Source organism: Protopterus annectens, chromosome 13.part0 (genome assembly GCF_019279795.1).
Source record: "Protopterus annectens isolate FY-2018-M chromosome 13.part0, PAN1.0, whole genome shotgun sequence".
In the NCBI taxonomy this organism is placed as follows: Eukaryota; Metazoa; Chordata; order Ceratodontiformes; family Protopteridae; genus Protopterus; species Protopterus annectens.
This window is the reverse complement of record NC_056747.1, coordinates 668,915,484-668,939,042: the sequence shown is the minus strand read 5'-3', so window position 1 is coordinate 668,939,042 and position 23,559 is coordinate 668,915,484. Positions and strand designations below refer to the sequence as shown.

The 23,559-nt window shown below is 43.9% G+C and overlaps 1 protein-coding gene across 1 annotated transcript in view; it reads left to right on the top strand.

The window, feature by feature from the left end:
• Positions 1 to 23,559, top strand: part of PRPF8 (pre-mRNA processing factor 8) — a 2,252,227-nt gene that overhangs the window by 1,028,633 nt on the left and 1,200,035 nt on the right. The window contains exon 21 of the mRNA XM_044054875.1: positions 22,247 to 22,457. Within this exon, the coding sequence (XP_043910810.1) occupies positions 22,247 to 22,457 (211 nt within the window). The remainder of the gene's footprint in view (positions 1 to 22,246; positions 22,458 to 23,559) is intronic.

The following is a 23,559-nucleotide window of genomic DNA, read 5'->3' as shown; positions in this document are numbered from 1 at the left end:
TTCTTCTCCCCCTTTGCTTTGACCTCTGCTGGGTTACATGGGAACAGGGAAGTATTTTACTTGAGCTACACCCCTCCTTGCTGACCAGTATCCATCTCTCAAGCTTCAGGCTACTGGCTTGGAGATGGTCTTCTTAGGATCCGCGGTCATACGTCTGTTTGTATACCTCAGTGCATACAAGTTGAGGATGTTCTTCATGTTTCACTGTTGCAGTCATTACATTTGGGTAATCTGCTGGCAGGTTGCCCTTAGTCAACTTGAATAACAAAGTCTTGGGTCCTGCGTCGGTTGCTGTCTCTTCTACCATGACGTCAGGTCGTCAGGGGTATAAAACATGCAGCCGATGCAATTTTCATCTGTCTTTCTTGCCGTGTGGTGCCCGAAGCAGAAGCAGTTCGCAAGTGCCAGTCGGCCGACTCCTGAAATTTTCATTTTCGAGTTTCAGAACCAAAGTCTTCAACCTAATGCTAAGTACCCTGTTGGGGAAACTTTTTCTTGCTCCTTACTGATGTCAGTAAAAGTTAATAAATTGTATTACTTGGTAAGCAAATACCTCATAAGGATTTTCATTTGTACTGTATTCCTGCTTAGGCCCTGATCACAATGTGTCTTGCTGTTGGTTTTGTGCTAAATTTAATCAACGCACTATTAAGCGTCTGTATATTTTTGCATCTAAATATTTTGGCTCAAGATTTAACTATCCGGAAGTGTCGTCAGTTAGCAATCCGACTACCGGAATACACAAAAAACGCAAAGAAAAAGACAGAGACACCGTCGAGGTCCAAAACCGACAACAAAGCTTCTTCTAAGCCAGTCGCCGGTACTCAGTGAGACGCTTTCGCAGCCCCTGATGCCCGCTACTTTTGATTCGCAAGCCTCTACAGAGATCCATTCGGAGTCCGGTATGCCGCGGGACACTAAGTATTGAACCTGCGGATGTCTCTACCTTAGATGTGTCTGGAGCCGCTGAGCAGGCACCGGCTTCTGAGGGTGTTTTCAGGCCTAAAGATTTGTATATTAAACCAACGCCATCTTCAAAACCTAGGCCAAAATCAACTTCTATGTCTAAAAAACCAACGCTTGGGCCACGTGCACAGGCCCCTATGCTTAAAAAACAAATTATCAGAATGGCTGAGGATTTAATTACGTTGATCAGGGGTTCCCATCCCCCTCCTGCGAGGAGGCCTAGGCAAGGCACTGACTATGAGTCTTCAGATCAGGTTTCTATTTCTTCTGATTCCTCTTCTGATCAGGAATTATCTATTCCACCTTATGAGGACTCTGATGCAGAAGAATCCATCCCTTCTGCTTCTCTTCCGGAGGATTTTTCTTTTGGAGAAACTTTGCATACCTTAAGAGAACCTTCTCACTGGGAGAGTCAGGATTTCTCAGAATCTGAAAAGAGGCTTAGGGATTTCCTCCTTCTTCCTCAGCGTAGGCCTTTGTCTGTATTTCCTGTTCTAGACATTGTTGATGATGTTTTCTCAAAATCCAGTATGGCTCCTGATTCCCTGCCTCTGGCTCCTAGTAAGCCAGACAGATATTACGGGGTTCCTGACTCCCATAAATTCCTTTTTAAAAACCCTACTGCTGACCCTGAAACCATTTCTCAGGGTCACAAGGGTGTTAAGGCTTCTACTGCTGAAAATCCTACCCCTTCTGATAGAGACTCCAGGACACTGGAAAGATGGGGTAAGAAGGTTTACACATCTGCAGCCTTGGCAGTCAGGGCTTTAAACTGTCAATTTTATATGCTTAAATATCAGCAGCATGTCATAGGCTTACTTAAACAGAAAATTATATTGATTTCTGACTGTGGAAAATAGTTACAAGATTTATTGCATTCAGCTGAACAAATTGAAAAGCATACTTTGCAGTGCGGTTTTGATTCCTTGGAGGCCTCTTGCAGGGCCGCTGTAACTGGATCTGTGATAAGAAGGCATGCTTGGCTCAAGGAGCAAAATCTGCCTGATCATGTTAAAGCAAAATTGTTGGATGCTCCTTTACAACAGGACAGTCTATTTGGTAATAAGGCAAAATAATTTTTGAAAAAGATGGAAGATGAAGCTAAATCTATGCAAACTGTAAAACATTTCCTACAAGTGCAGCAGCCCAGGTTCTGTAGGCACTGGCCTACTAAGAATTGGTCCTTTCCAGTACCCACCAGAGCCACTCAGGTCAAACCCGGACACCCCAAAGGCTCCAGGTTTCAGTCACAAGGAACTTGCAGAACAAAACAATGGTGCCTCCACCTCCAAATCTGGAAGTAACAAGGCACCTCCCTACGGTAAACAGCCTCAATGACTTTCCTCTGCCATCACTAAGCACTTATCTTTTGGCAGACCCTTTGGGGGAAAACTAGCACTTAATTGGCATCTAATTACCCAGGGCAAGTGGGTTTTAAATATAGTATCCCAGGAATGCAGATTTAATTTCCACACGTTGCCAATCCCAAACAGATGGCCAGATCTGCCTCCAAATCAATGGGCAGAGGCCCAGAAACCAGTTATGTCCCTCATGAACATGGGGGCTATTCAACCAGTACCAGAAAATGAAAAGGGACAAGGTTTTTATTCAAGACTTTTCCTGGTACCCAGAAAAGACAAATCATGGCGTCCAATTCTGGACTTATCCATTCTAAATACATTCCTGGACATTCCAAAATTCAAGATGCTGACTCTACAGCAGTTACTGCCTATGCTAGGCAAGGATGCCTGGTTGGTAACTCTAGACTTAAAAGAGGCTTACCTGCATATCCCAGTCAGGGAATCTTGCAGAAGGTGCCTCCGCTTCAAAGCAGGCCATTTACGTTACCAATTCTCTGCACTGCCCTTTGGCTTATCTACTGCGCCCAAGGTCTTCACAAAGTGCGTGGCACTAGTAATTGCATTTTGCAGAGAAAGAAACATTCAAATTTATCCTTATCTGGACAGTTGTCTAATTCAGGCAGAAAACAAGGGCACACTTCTACAGCATCTGGCGTTTGTAAAAAGGCTTCTAACTTGTCTGGGGTACACCATAAACGAAAAGAAATCACAATTGATACCCTCTCAAATAATTACATTCCTGGGTGCAAGCATAAATACAACTGCCCAGATGACTTCCCTCATACCAGAAAAACAAATTTAATTGATGACATACTTCAAACAAGTGGCCACAAAAACCCAGCTATCTGCAAGACAAATTCTGCAGGCCTTGGGGTTCATGGCTTCCTGCATTCTACTAATTCCATATGCAAAGACTGCATATGAGGAAACTTCAATGGTACCTAAAAAAAACTTATGGAGTCAACATTGTCACAGCTGGAAACAATGATTCCTATCATTCCTTGCCTGCAACAGGAGTTCCTGTGGTGGGCAGAGGCCTGTCACCAAAACAAGGGACTGTCATTCATTCCACCCCCTGCCACACAAACCCTGACTACAGACACATCAGATTATGCTTGGGGGTCCATCTGGCAGGGAGATGCATTCAGGGCGAATGGAGCCCAAATCAAATGCACCTACATATCAACCAGAAAGAAATGCTAGCTGTACAGAATGCTCTGACAGCCTTCAAAGCCTTTCTTCATCCAGGACAACTACTGATAAAGACGGACAACACCACAGTTATGTGGTACATAAAGAAGCAGGGGGGGTACCCATTCCTACCCCCTTTGCAGACTAGCCATGTCTTTGTGGAACACAGCCCTGACTTACCAAATACATCTACAAGCTCAATTCCTGCCAGGAAAGCAAAGTACTCTGGCAGACGAACTAAGCAGAAATCTTGATGACCCACATGAATGGAAACTGGATCCACAAATCTTCAGCATGCTGACACGAACATGTGAAAGGCCATACATAGATCTTTTTGCCTATCCCCAAAACTATCAGCTGGACAAATTCTGCACAAGAATTCCTCTCAAAAAAGCTTGGAAAGTGGATGCTCTATCCTTCAGCTGGAAAAACCTATCAGTCTATGCCTTTCCCCCTCTGCCACTGCTCTCCAAGGTTTTTCTAAAAGTCAGACAGGAAAAACTGAAAATGATTGATTGCTCCAGACTGATCTCGCCAACACTGGTACCCGCTCCTACGCAATATGTCACACCTTCCTCTGTGGTACCTGCCTTAGACACCTTATCTACTGTCTCAGCAGAACTATCAAATTTTGCACACTCTGCTCCAAACTCTGAATCTTGCAGCATGGCTACTCAACTAATTTCACTAGTTACACCTCTCAGTAAACCTATGATGGATGTCATTTTGGAGGCTAGAAGGCCTAGTACTAGAGCATCTTATGCTGATAATGGAAAAGATTCTGTGCCTGGAACCAAGCACAAGGAATAAACACAGCAATGCCCAGTATTCCTCAGATTCTGCAATATTTAACTGAGATGCTTCATAAGGGCCTATCTTTTTCTTCTATAAAAATCCATGCCTCTGCCATTTCGGCTCATTACAACACAGAGCCTCCTCTCTTTTCTCATCCCCTGCTAAAGCAGTGCCTCAGAGGGGGGCCAAAAATTTGAGACCTCCCAGGAGAGCACCACCTCCTGCATGGGACCTTAAGTTTGTGCTGGAAAAACTCACCCTACCTCCTTTTGAACCAGCTGCTACTGCAGACATAAAATTTCTCTCTTGGAAGACAGCTTTTCTTTTAGCAGTCACTTCAGCTAGAAGGATTTCAGAACTATAGGCTTGCATGGCAGTGGAGCCTTTCATTATCTTTTATCCGGACAGGGTGGCCCTCAGGACCAATCCATCCTTTATGCCTAAAGTGGTATCTAGTGTGGCTCTTAATCAGACCATTCATCTGCCAACCTTTTTCCCAAATCCACAGAACAAGGGGGAGTGGATTCTGCATTCATTGGATGTACACAGACAACTAAAATTCTACTTAAACAGGACAAAATCTCTAAAAGTCTGAACATTTAATGGTGGCATTTGCTGCAGGGGCAGAGGGAAAGGCTATTTCAAAGCATCCTATTTCAGAATGGATAAGCCATTGTATTCGTTTCTGCTACATGCACCATGGTAAACCTGTCCCCAAGGGGATCAGATCCCATTCCACCAGGGCTGCATCTACTTCTGCAGCCTTTCTCAGAGGGGTTCTACCAGAGACATTCTAGAAGTTGCTACTTGGAGCTCAGTTCATACGTTCACCAAACATTACCATTTACCTCTATTCTCTAAATCCAGAGCAGGCTTTGCCACTGCTGTCCTGCAGGGCCTTATTGCTGCTCCTAATGCTGTATAATTCCATCGTCCCAACCATAGCTTTGGGATTCTATCCAAATGTAATGACTGCAACAGTGAAACATGAAGAACATAGTACAGTTGTGTACACTTACCATAAATGTAGATGTTTGAGAGTATTCACTGTTGCAGTCCTGGCTACCCACCCGCCAGCCCCGTATTTCTCTCTTATTATACCTCTTCTTTCTCTTGCTATGCTCAAAAGCCTTTTTGGTGTATTTGCTTTTATTTGGAGGTATATTTTTTATGTTCTAAATTACACACACACACACACACATATATATATATATATATATATATATATATATATATATATATATATATAGACAAGTCATAACATCGACATTACCATGTTTGACACGAAATGAACGACAAGTCAGATAAACGACAGTTGAAATTACCGACTTTCTCTTCTTCGACAAGGAAATGTTTACGAAGGACATCCTTGTGTGAACTGCACTCTTTTAAACTGAGTACATTATAGCACTTACAAACGGTTGCTTTTTAATTTGTAATGCTTACTTAATGTCCTGGTGAGTTGCCGTTTGTAGGAAGTGTTTTGTGTTTACGTTATACGGCGAAGTGCTAACATAACCATAATGCATTGCATAGCACACTGTTGTCGGACTTTTCATTTTCAGTTGTCGAAGAAGTGAAAGTCGGTAATTTCAACTGTCGTTTATCTGACTTGTTGTTCATTTCGTGTCAAACATGGTAATGTCGATGTTATGACTTGTCGACCTTCTCATATGGACCCATATATATATATTTTTTTTTTTTTTTTTTGCTCCCCATTTGGGGGGCACTTGACATCTGGGGCAAGAAAAACTGATGAAAATTGCGTCTGCTGCATGTTTTATACCCCTGATGAGCTGACGTCATGGAAGAGAAGACCGCAACCGACGCAGGTACCAAGACTTTGTTATACAGGCCGACTGAGGGCAACCTGCCAGCAGATTACCCAAATGTAATGACTGCAACAGTGAATACACTCGAACATCTACATTTGTAAGTGTACACAATTGTACTTTATGCATCGGACGTACTATCTTGGGAGGGTAAAGCTTTGGTACCTCGGCCAGACATCACTGTTGACAACCCATATGTCAGGAGTACTGCAACAGTGATCAGTAGGATAGCTACTGTTATGGTAAGTACTTACACAACTGTACTTTGCTTATCTAGTGCAGTATTCACCATATCCTGCACACAGTCAGGTTATTACACCATAGGTACCAGTATGACTCCATCATAATCCATGTACGTGTAAGTGAACTGAGATGTATCTCCTTGGACTATATGAAGAGAGACATTATGTAGCGCACAGACAGTCTCTCAGGCCGGTATGAGCCTGACATTGAGCAGCATATTGCCATCTTAGAGGATGATGCAACAATATGAATAAAGTATGATTGATTTTAACAGTTGGCTCTCTCTCTGATGTCATTCTAAGGGGATCCAATATTTGTAAGCTTGGGAAGACATGGTTAACAGATCACATTGTTTTGCCAAGGATGCTCTGCACCTGTTCTTCTAGGCTTTTAAATACTGGCTAAAATTTTATCCTCCCATCGTAATGCCTTTTTTAGACAATGCCAAATTGACAAACCTACTGGAATAGCAAAATTAACTCAACTGAGCCTTAGGGTGTTGTCAGTGCCAGGAGTCTAAATAAAAAAAAATTCATTTCTTCCAAGCCCTTCTCACACTTGAGAATATAAGAATTTGTGCAGTTACCAAGACAGTTTAAAGTCTGCATACGCCAGTAGTGCAAGGTATTGGTGCCTTTCATACTTTTAGACCAGTAGTTGCGCAGACCAGGGCTAAAGGTGGAGGTGTCTTGATATGTCCGTGACAAACACTTATAGGTTGGTCAAACAGGTTGACGTGCTGGAGTTCTTTCACATGCAGATCACGATAGGCAAAGTCCTTTATTATATTCTAGCCAATTATAGGTCATCCTCCATGTCCTGAGACATTCACAGTGCATACTTGAATATACTGGAGACACTTGCCAGACAACTTATCAGAGCCCTATGAGACTGGAATTACTTCTCTGTAGACTTTAAATCCTGCATGGCCTCATCTACAGGCCCAGAGATTCATGGACTTTGTAAATATAAACACACTTAAACAAATAGTGAATACGCCCATTAGAGGCTTCAACATACTGGCCATCGTGCTCCCAAATAAGGGAGAATGCTGCATCCCCCTTCCCCAATATTGTGTCCTTCCATAAAGCTGTGTCAGTCAAAATTAACTCTGTAACCCCAATAAAACCAATAATAGTAACTGTTCCAAGGCGCACTACTTTTTAAGTGATGGTTTGTCAAAATTCTGTGCCTCTCCAAACCTGAGAACACAACAGCCTATGGCAAATTGCTCTCAACCTCTGTACAACCATGTCAGTGGCTGAATACAGGCTGCTGTACCTACCAGAAGTAAGCCCAGATCTAGCCCCAGAAACAAAACACCCTGGTGGCATCCCAAATTAGACGGGTTATACAACAAAAGGAAAAAAAAAAATCTGAAAAAAATAGGGAGGGGTAATTCCCATTAAAGTAAAAACTGTTGTCAACCACGTAGAAAACTGAGGGCTAATCTTTGAGCTTAAGATAGCCTCCCAGATGAAGGAATACCATAAGGGCTTCTGCTATGTCCAAAACCTTAATGGTATCAGCAGCAGTTTGTTGAACTGGTTTGTAATGGTGCCACATTCAGTGAGCCTGGCAAAATGGCAAACCTGTTAGTTGCCAAATTCCATTCTAACTTTACTCCTGTCTCACCTCCAACTATTCCTCAAGAAATACCCTCAAACGCAACCCCTTTATGGAGCATGTACTGGATGTGCTTGCTAACACTAGAACACTGTCTGAGTGAACCCTTGTAACATTCCCAGGATGCCTCCTAAACAGACTGATGTCCTTCATGGATGCATCTGCAGTCATAACAAGTGGGTTGTCCTGTCGTCAGGCAGCCCTGCAGTCGGCCGGATTCCAAAGTCCGGGTCCGGCTTCGGCTGATGTCGCACTCCACCCGACGTCATCTCTGTTGGTCTTCGGGTATAAAAGCATCAGCCGACGCCATTTTCCTCAGTCTTTCTTGCCGTGGCGCCAAGCAGAAGCTGTTCAAGTGCCTGTCGGTCGGATCCAGAGATTACTTCTACGAATACTACTTGAAGACTTCTAAAGCTAAGTACCCGTTGGGGACTCTTTCTTGCCTCAGCCGATGTCAGAAAAAGTTAACAATTGTTTAACCTGTGGGAAACAAATACCTCATAAAGATTTCCACTCTTACTGCCTGCCTTGTTTAGGCCCAGCCCACGACGTAGCAGCCTGTTCGGCCTGTGCCTCTTTCAACCGGACGAACGCTTAGGCGTCGGTCGGAGTTTGCAGAACAGTTTTTCGGTACTGATTTTGCGTACATTATGCCGTCGGATCCCCCGACTACCCAGTCTTCCAAAAAACGCAAAGATAAAGACCGACATCATGTCCGCGGTTTCGGCCGAAACCACGGTAAAGCAAACATGAGTGTCTCGGTTTCGGGCGAAACCGAGAAAACTGATCTAAGCACAGCTGAACCTATTCTTACTACTGAGGCCCCTGCTACAACTCTTGAATCGACCTCAGAATTTTTACCCACTACGGTGGTTGACTTATCAGACACCATCCCCTTGGATGTCTCTACCCCAGCACGTGGTGCTGCTAGGCCTCCAGCAGCCATGTCCATTAAGGCCTTCGCCAGGGCTAAAGCAGCCAAGACTACTAAATCAGTGCCTGTTAATACCGCCACATCCAGGCCCTCTTCTAGTTCTCAAATGCTTTCTTTGGCAGAAGATTTAATTTCTTTAATTAGAGGATCTCAATCTCACCCAGACAGGGCCTCTCAGCCCCAGAGAAGAGACCTAGGCCAGAGCCCCCTGAGCCAGTGTCTTCTGATGATTCTGCTGATGAATCAGACATAACTGACCAGCCAGAGGCTCCCTTCTCCAATTTTGAAGATTCTGATGCTGAAGAATCCATTCCTGCTGCTTCCCCACCAGAAGAATTCTCCTTTGGGGAAACCTTGCATGCCATGAGAACAGTTCCAATGGCAGCAACAGGATTTTTCAGACTCCAGAAAAGACTTAGAACCTTTCTGCACCTCCCACAGCACAGGCCCTTAGCTATACCTCCTGTTCTATCTGTGGTGGATGATGCTTTTAATGATGTTTGCTCCGCTCCAGATTCTTTACCCCAGCCCCTGCCAAACCAGACAGATTTTACAGGGTGCCAGATACTCATCACCACCTTTACAAGGCCCCACTTGCAGACCCAGAAACTATATCCCAGGGTCCCAAGGCAGTAGCAGCGACCACAGCTAAAACCCTATTCCTTCTGAAAGGGAAGCAAGGTCATTAGACAGATGGGGTAAAAGGTCTACACTTCAGCTACTCTCTCAGCTAGAGCTTTAAACTGTCAGTTTCACATGATACAATACCAAGAGTTTATGCTTGATCAGTTAACTAAAAACTAACCACTGATGAATCTCTTGATAAGAAATATGTATTAGAGATGGTAAATAACATACAACAGGTTAGCAACCATTCCTTAAAATGTGGCTATGATGCACTGGAGGCTTCATTTAGATCAGCCATGACAGGCACAGTGATAAGAAGGCATGCATGGCTAAAGGAACAAGCTTTACCGGATCATGTTAAAGCCAAGTTGCTAGATGCTCCTATGGACAAGACAAGTTTGTTTGGTACACCTGCCCAGCAGGTTATGAAGAAAATGGAAGAAAAGGCAAAATCTGTTCAAACTGTTAAAGATTTCTTGCAGGTTCAACCCCAAGGTTTAGCAGGAACTGGCCTGCCAAAATTGGTCCTTTCCTGACTCCACAAAATTTCAAAGGGGCAGGAATAGGCGTTCCAGAGGCAGAAACCAACCCAGAGGAGGTGCCTACAGAGGGCGACAGTGGCAAGGTAACAACAGAGGCACAGACACAGCCACTGCCACTACATCAGCACAACCACAGTGACTTAATCCTAACTCCGCCTACCAGGAACAAATAGCAGCTCCTCTAGGCGGAAAGTTAACCTTATTTTCAAAGAACTGGCACTACATAACAAAAGACAAGTGGATTTTACAAACCATAGATCAAGGTTACCGGTTTCACTTCCACACTTTACCAGTCAAAGAGAAATGCCAAATCTACCTCCAAATCAAAAAACAGAGGCTCTACGCCAGATAAGGGAGTTAGCCAACATGAGAGCTGTGGAAAGAGTGCCAACAGCAGAACAAGGAAAAGGGTTCTATTCCAGACTATTCCTAGTTCCAAGAAAGGAAAAAAGTTGGAGACCAATTCTCGATCTGTCCACCTTAAATACATACATCATTGCCCCAAAATTCAAAATGCTGACCCTACAGCAACTTCTTCCCATGCTGGGCAAGGAGTCTTGGCTGGTAACTCTAGATCTCAAGGAGGCATACCTGCACGTCCCATTCGACCAATCTGCAGAAGATACCTCAGATTTCTTGCAGGATCAGAGCACTATCAATTCTCAGCATTGCCCTTTGGCTTATCTACTGCCCAGAGTATTCACAAAATGCCTGGCATCAGTAATCTCCCATTGCAGACTTCCGGGAATTCAAATTTACCCACACCTGGACGACTGCCTGCTACAAGGGGACAACAAAAGCAAGCTGACAACAGATTTACAAAGGGTCATTTACTTGCTACAAGGACTGGGATACACAGTCAATTTACAAAAGTCAAGGCTGATACCATCCCAAACAAGGACATTCTTGGGGCGGAATTGGACACAGTACAACAAATGGCATTCCTGACTACAGAAAAACAAAAGAACTTCCACTTTACTTCTTGGCACTAACAAAACTGAACAAGTTAACAGCAAGAAAATTTCTGCAGGCCTTGGGCTTCATGGCATCATGCATAATCTTGGTCCCATTTGCCAGACTACATATGAGGAAACTACAGTGGTACCTAAAGAATTTATGGTCCCAACACAGACACAGTCTAGAAACAGAAATCCCACTAATTCCATGCTTAAAACAGGAGTTCCTATGGTGGGCTCAGGCATGCCAGTCAAACCCAGGCCTACCCTTTCGCAGATGTCAACCAAGCCAGACCATCACAACAGGCGCTTCAGACCTAGGATGGGGGCCCACATGCTGGACAAATGCGTGCAAGGATTGTGGACACAGGATCAACTTCACCTGCACATCAATCTAAAAGAAATGCTGGCAGTAAAACTGGCAATCCAAAAGTTCAAACCATTCCTCAAAGAGGGCCAGTTGATGATAAGGACAGACAACACCACAGTCATGTGGTACATCAACAAACAGGGAGGCACTCATTCATACCCCTATGCAGAATGACCTTGGAGCTGTGGACCCTGGCACTCAGCTACAACATTCAGTTACAGGCAATATTTGTACCGGGAAAGACAATACTCTAGCAGACATATTAAGCAGAACCACTCGGATGCCACGAATGGAAACTACACCGGACATCTTCAAGACCATCTCAAAGAAATGGGGAATGCCACAGATAGACCTATTCGCATCACCTCTCAATCACCAGCTCAAAAAATTCTGCACAAGGGCATTCCATCCACTAGCATGGAAAGTGGACTCACTCTCCTTCAACTGGAAAGGCCTAACAGCATATGCATTCCCACCTCTTCCTTTGATACACAAGGTACTACTAAAAATCAAGGAAGAACGTCCAAGGATAATCCTGATAGCCCCAAACTGGCCAAGACAACACTGGTACCCACTACTGAAGAGCATGTCTCGAACAATATGTGGCCAATACCCTGATGCCTTTGATGTTAACTCAGAACAACTACAGCATCATACATCCAAACCTAAAACGCTACAACTGACTGCATGGAACATCACATAGCAGCAGCTAATCCAGAACTTTCTCAAAGAGTTAAAGACATTATTCTTGAAGCACGCAGACCTTCAACAAGAAGGAACTATGCTGGAAAATGGAAAAGGTTTGTCATTTGGAGTACCGAAGAGGAAAAGATGTGTCAAACATAGATATGCCTAACATTCTGGAGCATCTGGCCGAACTTCTTCATTCAGGCCTGTCCTACTCCTCCATCAAGATACATGCATCAGCTATTTCAGCAGAATACAGCTTTGATCCACCTGTTTTTCGCACCCTTTGCTCAGGCAGTTCCTCAGAGGAATCAAGAATGTAAAACCTCCAAGGAAACCACCATTACCAGCTTGGGATTTAAACTTTGTGCTAGAAAAGTTGACACTATCACCCTTTGAACCAGCAGCAACAGCAGACCTACAACACCTGTCATGGAAAACTGCTTTCCTACTGGCAATTACTTCAGTAAGGAGGGTTTCAGAACTACAGGCCTTAATGGCAGTGCAACCCTTCCTAATCTTCCACCAAGATAGAGTGTCCATGAGGACTAATCCTACATTTATGCCCAAGGTGGTATCCAGAGTATCTTTGAACCAGGCAATCCACCTACCTACCTTCTTTCCCAACCCACAAAACAGAGGGGAAAGAATACTGCATATCTTGGATGTACATAGACAACTACGCTACTACTTGGACAGAACAAAAAATAGCAGAAAGACTGACCAACTTTTTGTAGCCTATGCAACAGGAAGGGAAGGAAAAGCTATTTCCAAACAGACAATCTCCAAATGGATAGGAAATTGCATACGATACTGTTACTCCTTCCATGGAAAACCAATTCCACAGAACATAAGACCTCATTCTACAAGAGCAACAGCCACTACCACAGCCTTCTTACGAGGAGTGGCAACCAAAGACATTATTGAGGCGGCTACTTGGACCTCCGTGCATACATTTGCCAAGCATTATAATTTGCCTCTATATTCCAGATCCCGAGCAGGGTTTGCCACTGCTGTACTGCAAGGGATCCTAAACACACCATAATCTACTTTTATCCTCCTCCCCTAGTTGGCTATGGTATTCTACCCACTTGTTATGACTGCAGATGCATCCATGAAGGACATAGTACAGTTTTGTACCTACCATAAATGTAGATGTCCGAACTGGATAGCATCTGCAGTCAGGATTAGGGCCCCTCCTTCCCCTCTGTGGTACTCCTAGGGTGTTTACCCTCCTAATAGCTAGCTGTTGGGGGGGAGTCTTTTATGGTGTATTTGTTTGTATATATGTACATATATGCTTATTGTTGTGTTTACCTCTATTTGGAAACATTGGCATCTATCCAAATTTTAGCCTGCAAGAGGGCTACTGACATCTGGGGCAAGAAACACTGAGGAAAATGGCGTCGGCTGATGCTTTTATACCCGAAGACCAACAGAGATGACGTCGGGTGGAGTGCGACATCAGCCGAAGCCGGACCCGGACTTTGGAATCCGGCCGACTGCAGGGCTGCCTGACGACAGGACAACCCACTTGTTATGACTGCAGATGCTATCCAGTTCGGACATCTACATTTATGGTAGGTACAAAACTGTACTTTATGACTTATCAGGACCTCTGGAGTCGCTGTTTAACTGTGGTCTTAAAATGGTCTTTATGCCATGGGAATGGAGTACTGTGACAGATGTCCTTCGTGTTTCACTGTTGCAGTCATTACATTTGGGTTATCTGCTTGCAGTAGCCCTCAGTTGGCCTAATTAACAAAGTCTTGGGTCCTGCATCGGTTGCTGTCCCTTCTTTGTGATGTCAGGTCATCAGGGGTATAAAACATGCAGCCGACGCCATTACATCAGTCTTTTTTGCCATGCGGTGCCCGACGCAGAAGCAGTTCACAAGTACCAGTCGGCCGACTCCTTAAATTTTCGTTTTCGAGTTTCAGAACCAAAGTCTTCAACCAAAGCTAAGTACCCCATTGGGGAAACTTTTTCTTGCTCCTTACCGATGTCAGTAAAAGTTAATAATTGTATTTCTTATGGAAAGCAAATACCTCACAAAGATATTTTCATTCATACTGTATTCCTTGCCTGGGCAGCCACGGTGGTGCAGCAGTTAGTGTTGCCGCCTCTCAGTAAAGGGTTCTCCGGTTCGATTCTTGGCCGGGGTGCCTTCTGTGTGGAGTCTGCATGTCCTCCCTGTGGTCGTGTGGGTTTCCTCCGGGTGCTCCGGTTTCCTCCCACATCCCAAAGACATGCAGTAGGTGGATTGGACACACTAAATTGGCCCTAGGTGTGAGTGTGTGCATGTGTGTGCCTTCCATGGAAGGTTGGGTGCCGGGCTGGCAACTCAACACCATAAAACTCCACTGCCAATCATGAGCAGACATTTTATCCGCTGTGGCGACCCCTAACCGGGAAAAGCCAAAAGAAGAAGACTGTATTCCTTGCCTAGGCCCTGACCACGACGTCCCTTGCTGTCGGTTTTGTGCCTTATTTAATCAATGCACTATCCGTTTGTATATTTTAGCTTCTAAATATTTCATTTCTCGGTTTAATTATCCAGAAATGTCGTTGGTTAGTCATCCGACTACCGGAATTCCAAAAAAGGGCAAAGATAGACAGAGACAGGCTGCCAAGGTCCAAAGCTGAAGATGAAGCTTCTCCTAAGCCGGTCGCCAGTTAGCCGGTACTCAGGCGCTTTCGCAGCACCTGATACCCGCTCATTCTGATTCACAGGCCTCTTCTGAGACCCATTCGGAGTCCAGTATGTCACGAGATGCTTCAGCTGTGGAACCTGTGGATGTCTCTACCTTGGATGGGTCCGGAGCCACTGTGCAGGCACCGGCTTCTTAGGGTGTATTCAGGCCTATGGACTTGCATATTAAACCGATGCCTCCTCCTTTTTTAAGGCCTAAACCTCGAACCATACCTAAGAAACCGACGCCCAGGCCGCATGCACAGGCCTCTATGCCTAAAAAGCAAATTATAAGAATGGTTGAAGATCTTGTAACTCTGATCAGGGCAAGCCACCCACCTCCTCCTAAGAGACCTAGGACTGAATTTGTTTATGAATCTTCTGACCGGGATTCAGATTTTTCTGATTCCTCCGATGATCTGGATTTACCCTTCTCTACTTATGAGGATTCTGATGCAGAGGACTCTATTCTTTCTGCTTCCCTTTCAGAGGATTTTTCCTTTGGTGAAACCTTGCACACTTTTAAGGGAACATTTTCACTGGGAAAGTCAGGATTTTTCTGATTCAAAAAAGAGGTTTAAGGATTTCTTACTTCTGCCTCAGCATAGGCCTTTAGCTATACCTCCTGTACTAGACATTGTTGATGATGCCTTTTCAGAGTCTAGTTTGGCCCCTGATTCTTTGCCTCCTGCTCCCAGAAAACCTGATAGATATTACAGGGTCCCTGATTCTCGGAAGTTCCTTTTTAAAAATCCTATTGCGGATACAGAGACTATTTCACAGGGACCCAAGGGCATTGTCTTCTACTGCTAAAAATCCTACCCCCTCTGATAGGGACTACAGGGCGCTGGATAGATGGGGTAAGAAGGGTTTACACTTCTGCAACCTTGGCCATTAGGGCTTTAACTTGTCATTTTCATATGTTGAAGTATCAACAACATGTTATTGGATTGCTTAAACAAAAAAATTATATTGATTCCTGACTGTGGTGATAATAAAGAATTACAGGATTTAATGCGTTCTGCTGAACAGGTTGGAAAACTTACTTTGCAATGTGGATTTGATTCATTAGAGGCCTCTTGTAAGGCTGTTATCACTAGGTCTGTACTCAGAAGGCATGCTTGGTTTAAGGAGCAATCTTTGCCTGATCATGTTAAAGCTAAACTGTTGGATGCTCCTTTAAATCAGGACCGCCTGTTTGGCAACAAAGCCGAGGAAATTCTTAAAAAGATGGAAGAGAAAGCTAAATCCTATGCAAACTGTGAAAGATTTTTTATAAGTTCAGCCTCCAAGATTTAGTAGGCATTGGCCCTCTAAGAATTGGTCCTTTCCGGCCCCTTCCAGATCTTCTCAATCCAAACCCAGGCACTGTAGAAACCCCAAATTTCAGTCACAAGGTACGCACAAGACTAAGCAGTCGGGGGCTTCTGCATCCAAATCTGGGAGTAGTAGGACTCCCCCCTATGGAAAATTGTCCCAATGACTTGGTTTTAAAACTTCCAAGCACTTCTCAACTGAATGCTTCTTTAGGCGGAAAGATTGGTCTGCGGGCCAAAAACTTGAAACTCATAACCCAGGACAAATGGGTCTTAAATATAGTGTCCCAAGGATACAGATTTCACTCCCACGCTTTACCAACACCAAGCGGGTGGCCAGATCTACCCCCATATCAGTGGGCGGAGGCCCAAAAGCAAGTACTTCCTCTCTCAAACATGGGGGCTATTCAGTTGCTACAAGAAGAGGAAAAGGGACAAGGTTTCTATTCAAGACTTTTCCTGGTACCCAGAAAAGACCATTCATGGCATCCTATCTTGGACCTTTTTACTTTAAACACCTTTTTGGTAATTCCAAAATTCAAGATGCTGACTCTTCACCAGTTGCTTCCTATGCTAGGCAAGGATGCTTGGTTGACATTAGTTTTAAAAGAAGCATACCTGCACATCCCTATCAGGGAATCTTGTAGAAGATACCTACGCTTCAAAGCAGGCTACACGATTTCAGTTTGCTGCACTGCCCTTTGGCTTATCTACTGCGTCCAGGGTATTCACAAAGTGCCTAGCCCCAGTTATTGCATTTTGCAGACAAAGAAATATTCAAATATACCCATACCTGGACGATTGTCTAATTCAGGCAGAAAGCCAGGACATACTTTTGAATCATCTGGCCTTAGTACAAAGGGTGCTGACTTGTCTAGGGTACACCATAAATGAAAAGAAATCATAACTGGTACCCTATCAACAAATAATATTCCTGTGAGCAAGCTTGAATATAACTTTCCAGATGGCTTTCCTTGCGCCAGAGAAACAGATTCATTTGACAACCTACTTCAAACAAGTGGCCACAAAAACCTTGCTATCTGCAAGGCAAATTTTGCAAGCCTTGGGGTTCATGGCCACCTGCATTCTTCTAATTCCATATGCAAGACTGCATATGAGGAAACTACAATGGTATCTAAAAAGCCTATGGTGTCAACACTCTCAGGATGTAGCAGCAGTGATTCCTATTATACCTTTCCTACGTCTAGAGTTTCTTTGGTTGGTAGGAGGCCTGCCACAAAAACAAGGGATTACCATTCATGCTACCCCCTGCCGCCCAAACCCTAACAGATGCATAAGACTGTGCATGGGGGGGGGGGCTCACCTGGCAGGGAAGTGCACTCAGGGCAAATGGAACCCAAGTCAAATGCGCCTGCATATCAATCAAAAAGAAATGTTAGCTGTACAGAATGCTCTGACAGCCTTCAAGGATCACATTCTTCCAGGACAACTAATGGTGAAGACGGACAACACCACTGTTATATGGTACATAAACAAGCAGGGGGGAGTACGCATTCTTACCCCCTCTGCAGACTAGCCATGGCATTGTGGAACACAGCCTTGGTCTACCAAGTGAATCTACAAGCTCAGTTCCTGCCAGGAAAACTAAATACACTGGCAGACAGACTAAGCAGAAACCTCAGGGACCCACACGAGTGGAAACTGGAACCAAGGATTTTCAACATGTTGACAAGCAAATGGGGAAGTCCAGATATAGACCTGTTTGCTTCCCCCAGAACTATCAATTGGACAAATTTTGCACAAGGATTCCCCACAAACAAGTTTGGAAAGTTGATGCTCTGTCCTTCAGCTGCAAATAACTGTCAGTTTATACCTTTCCTCCTCTGCCTCTGCTCTCCAGAGTACTACTAAAGATCAAACAGGACAAGCCAAGGACGATTTTGATTGCACCAAACTGGCCATGCCAACACTGGTACACCCCCTCTTGCCCAGTGTGTGTAGTGGTTGGCCCCATGGCACCTGCCTCGAACACCTTCCCTGTTGTCTTAGCAGGAGAACCAGATTCTGCACCCTCGGCTTCAAACACTGAGCCTAGCAACCTGGCTAATTACCAAATCCCTCCTTTACCATCCCTCAGTTAACCAGTGATGGATATCATTTTAGAGGTAAGGAGACCTAGTACTAGGAAATCTTATGCTGCGAAATGGAAAAGATTTTGTACCTGGAACCAATCTCGAGGGATGAGCACAGCAGCGCCCAGTTTACCTCTGATTTTACAAAAATTAACTGAGATGCTTCACAAGGGCCTGTCGTTTTCCTCCATCAAAATTCACGCCTCTGCCATTTCAGCTCATTATAACACAGAACCTCCCCGCTTCTCTCACCCACTGCTCAAACAGTTCCTCAGAGGGGCCAAAAATGTAAGGCCACCGTGGAGAGCTCCAACTCCAGCTTGGGACTTAACTTTGTCTTGGAAAAACTCACTCTTCCACCTTTCGAGCCAGCTGCTACTGCAGATTTAAAATTTCTTTCTTGGAAAACAGCATTCCTTTTAGCATGCACTTCAGCAAGAAGGGTATCTGAATTACAGGCCCTTATGGCAGTGGAGCCTTTCATCATCTTTCAATGCAGACAGGGTGTCCCTCAGAACCAATCCCTCCTTCATGCCCAAGGTGGTATCCAGCGTGGCTCTTAGTCAGTTAATTCATTTGTCAATCTTTTTTCCTAATCCACAGAACAAAAGGGAACGATACTGCACTCCTTGGATGTGCACAGACAACTTAGATTCTACTTGGACAGGACTAAACCTCAAAGGAAATCTGAACAACTGCTGGTGGCATTTGCTGCAGGGAAAGGGGGAAGGCTATTTCAAAGCAAACCATTTCTAAATGGATAGGCCATTGAATTCATTTCTGCTATAAGCATCTTGGAAAACCTATCCCACAGGGCATCAGACCCCACTCTACCAGGGCTGCATCTACCTCTACAGCCTTTCTCAGAGGCGTCCCTGCCAGGGACATCCTAGAAGCTGCTAGCAGGAGTTCTGTACATACTTTCGCCAAGCATTATCATTATCATTTATCAATTTTCTCTGACTGCAACAGTGAAACACTAAGAACATAGTACAGTAGTGTACACTTGCCATAAATGTAGATGTTTTAGTGTATTCACTATTGCAGTCCTTGTTACCCTCCCGCCAGCCCCCTAACTTCTTTTGGCTATACCTCTACTTTCCTTTACTATGCTTAAAAGCTTTTTGGTGTATTTGCTTTTTTGTTGGAGGTATATCCTTGTATATTTATATATTTAATTGCTTCCCATTGTGGGGGGCGCCTTACATCTGGGGCAGGAAAAACGGATGTAATGGCGTCGACTGCATGTTTTATACCCCTGACGACCTGACGTCACGGAAGAATGGACAGCAACCGACGCAGGACCCAAGACTTTGGTAATCAGGCCGACTGAGGGCTACTGCAAGCAGATATCCCAAATGTAATGACTGCAACAGTGAATACACTCGAACATCTACATTTATGGTAAGTGTACACAACTGTACTTTCTCCACCTTCGTAAGGGAGGATCATCAGCAGATCTTGGAAAGTACTGACCCATTAGTCTGACTAGTCTTATTTGCAAAGCCATGGAAAGAATTGTCATGGAAATTAACAACAAGGAAATAGGAGACCTCCAGAGACTTGATCCATTCCAGTCTGGCTTTGTCAAAGGAAGGTCATGCTTACCAAACCTGGTGGATTTCTTTGAAAAGGTTTCTTAGACAATGGATGAGGAGGGAAATGGTACATATTGCCTACTTAAATCTGGCTAAAGCGTATAATACTCCTCTCGGGCATTGTCACCAAACTTAAGGAACTGGACTTGCACTGGATAGCTAGTTATCTTACAGATGGGGACCCAAGAGGTTAGGATCAGTGAGGCCACCTTTACAAAGAGGCCGCTCACCAGTAGAGTCCCTTGGGGCTTCTTGCTGGGCCTGCTCCTCTTTGGCATCTACTTCTTAGAACACGAAGCCAAAGTCACAGGCCTCTGGCTGCACATGTTTGCAGATGATTACAAACTGGGATCAGTCATTGAATCCTCCCCAAGATGAGAATACCCTTCAGGTAGGTTTTACACAGACAAATGTTTGATGCCAAAGCCACGGTTTAAAACTCAGTGCCAAAAAATGCATTATATTACCTTTTGAGAAGTTTGACACCCTGGCTAAGTACGTCATCAATAAAACACCCTAAAAGCTGATTCAGTAGTCTGGTATTTGGGAACTCATGTAGATAATAACCTAGCCTTCGACCAGCATGTGTCCAAGATTATAAGAAAATCCTTGTATGTTACTGAACTTGTAAGTAAGGGCATGCCATCTAGGTCTGGAGAGGTCATCGGACCACTGTACTATACCCTCATTAGATCCATCATAGAGTATAATGTCCCCTTTGGCATGTACCTGACCAGATACATGCAGCCACTGGAACGTCCATAAAGGTTCCTTTCAAAAAGAATACAGGGAGTAAACACAGTCCCTATGCTTATTGCCTCAAGGCCTTTCTCTTTACTTGGTGTCATACAGACTTCTGAGAGGTTATCTTTGCCTGGCATGTAAGGTATCCCTAAGACCAGCATTGATTCTTTTGCACATCTGCAAAGTAAACAGCATCAGAACTATTAGATCAAAAAACTTAAATTTTGCTTGCACCACAAAATAGGGTATGTTGGAGAGAGAGATGTTTCTCAGAATGCCCATTCTTTGGAATAGGCTCCCCATCCATGTGAAGCAGTGTTCCTCTCTAACCCTGTTTAAATGCAACTTGGACCAGTGGATGGATAATCAGAAATTTACTCCTGATCTAGCACCTGTCTCTCTTACTGACATAGGCAGTCAGTAAGTCATCCCATATATAAATTAGATTTATGAATCACGTTTAGGTTGCACGGCTAAGCTTAAAAGTCCCCAGTGGTCGTTAGCCTAGTATACACCTCTGAACAAGCCAGCCACCTAATTTGCTGTAGCTCTGAGAGTCATCCCAAGAGGTAGTGCTGCATTAATGAGCTGCAAATAACATGGTGCATTTGTTTTAATAACTTACCTTAACTCTAGATGTCCAGATAGGTTCACTGTTGCAGTGCCAATTTCCTCCCTCCAGCCCAGTCTTTCCCTAGGGTTGGGATAGTTACCATTTTCAACTTCCACAACCCTCAGTTATGTCCTTCTCATGGTAATATACCGTGCCCCCTAGCACAGGGATAGGCAGATCAGGGCAGGTTATGCTGTGGAACCTAGCAAAATGTACTTAGTCTGGACAGGAAAGGGCTGAAGAGAGCTTATGCTATTTACACTTTAAACCATGACATCTTGACATTGGAGGAGGATATTTGGGCTGGCCTTAGGCACATGCATGCCTGTAATCCCAAGAGTCAGTATTGGCAGCAGTGAATTTATTTGAACATCTACATTTATGCTAAGTTCCTGATATAGCTGTATTTCTGTAAGCTGAATGGAGGCCATATTTCACAATTGACAGACACCGTATGAGCAGCAGAGGCGGTCTTGAACTTAATTGTTAGTGGTCAACAAAGAAATGGTGTGGGATTGGAAGCTGAAGTCACTGACTCCTCAGTCATATTTCAGGGATTCTTGACAAGTCATTGAATCTGAATTGCTCAAAACTTTGCAAAAGTAAGTTACCAGATCTTCAAAATATCAAATCTACCACATGAAATGGCTTTATTAGAGTTAAAAGTTGTGTTTGTAGGCTGTAAGCTGTCCAGCATGCTAAACGCAATTTCCAGCTACTTGGGTGTTGCATCTTTTGAGGTGACATAGTCATGGGTGGAGGGTGTTATTCCCTTTTCCATAAGATAGTGCAACCTTAAAGCTGTAATATTTTAAGTAGAGATGGTGTAAGGAAGCGGAGTTGGACATGACCCACAGTTTAATGCTGGTATTTTGGCTCTCGTGTGCTAGATTTGGTGGTTTACTTATTCTTAAACTTACATTTAGCACTCTGTTGTCCCTTATGAGTTAGCACCTTCTAGTGAATGTCATTTTTGGGTGTACAGACTGCATGGATGTAATTTTCAGGTTATATGAAAGCTTCTTGTTTTTTACCATCAATGCTTTTTTGTTTTTTGCAGTGGACGAGCTGTGTTTTGGGACATAAAGAACCGTCTGCCTCGCTCTGTCACAACAGTACAATGGGAGAACAGTTTTGTGTCTGTGTACAGTAAAGACAACCCTAATCTGTTGTTTAATATGTGTGGCTTTGAGTGCCGTATTTTACCCAAGTGTCGCACCAGCTACGAGGAGTTCACTCACAAAGATGGAGTGTGGAACCTACAGAATGAGGTAAGAAATTATTGACTTCCTTTAACAGAAGGCATTGTATGTGTTGGTTGGGTAAGCATAGGTGGCAGTAGGCACATTAGAATTGGATCATGCAACAGTTTGTGAGTGTGTTTATTTATGATTCTTGCAAGTACTAGGTTGTAGTAAACTCACTTTTTTTTTTTTTTAGATGGAAAGCCTTATTGATTTTTTTTTTTTTTTTATATGGGTAATTATACTAAAGATGTTTAAGTTCACGCAATAGATGTTTCGTTGAGGCTGGATTAATATATGATATGTTATAAAGAGGAAAGGGCAGCTGCTGTGGGCACAGTGATGTGTTAATATGCGTGTCATAAGGACATGCCTTTTACAGATGATGTGAAAGCTTCACTCTTCAGTTGTTCCCTTGGACAAACACGTTATGTTTAGATCCCCCTGTACCATGGGGTTTGTTGAAGAGGCTGGAAGGAAAAGGGTAAGCCTGTGCAAACATTGAAACAGTTGTTCCATGCTCCAGTTTCTACATGCTGTAACAATTATTCTCTGTCCCTTTCAAAGGAAGCAGTCCCATGTAGAGCAGTTTAAAAAGAAGGCCTTTGAGAAAGCCAGTGCGCTGAAGAACTTTTTAGCCAAAAGAGTTCCTTCTGGTTTTTATTTTACACTCTGCTTATACAGCTCCTCTTCCTTTTCCCTATTTTATTGAAGATGCTGCCTTTTTTCAAGGGAAGATGGTTCAGCCTGTGTAAGAGAAGTGATTCCATCAGGATACAAAATCAAATTCAAGGTTTCCCCTTCCCTTTCTTGTTAATACTACAAATGCAAACAGAGTATGTTAGCCATAGTTGATCTTGTCCTAATGCCAAACTCCCTGAGCAGCTGTAGAGACATAGCAGTGGGATAGGGTGCTGTTCCGACATTTTTCTGGTACCCAGGAAAGGCTTGCTCTGGCAAATCCATATAGTGAACTTGCCCATATTAAGCACATTCCTTGCTGAAAGAAAGTTACAGATGGTTGACCCTTCTGTTACTGCAGCATTCCCTTCTAGTACCTGATGACAGGAAAGAAGTTTACATTCATATCCACATTTACAAGGAACACACAGATGTCCTATTAATCTGT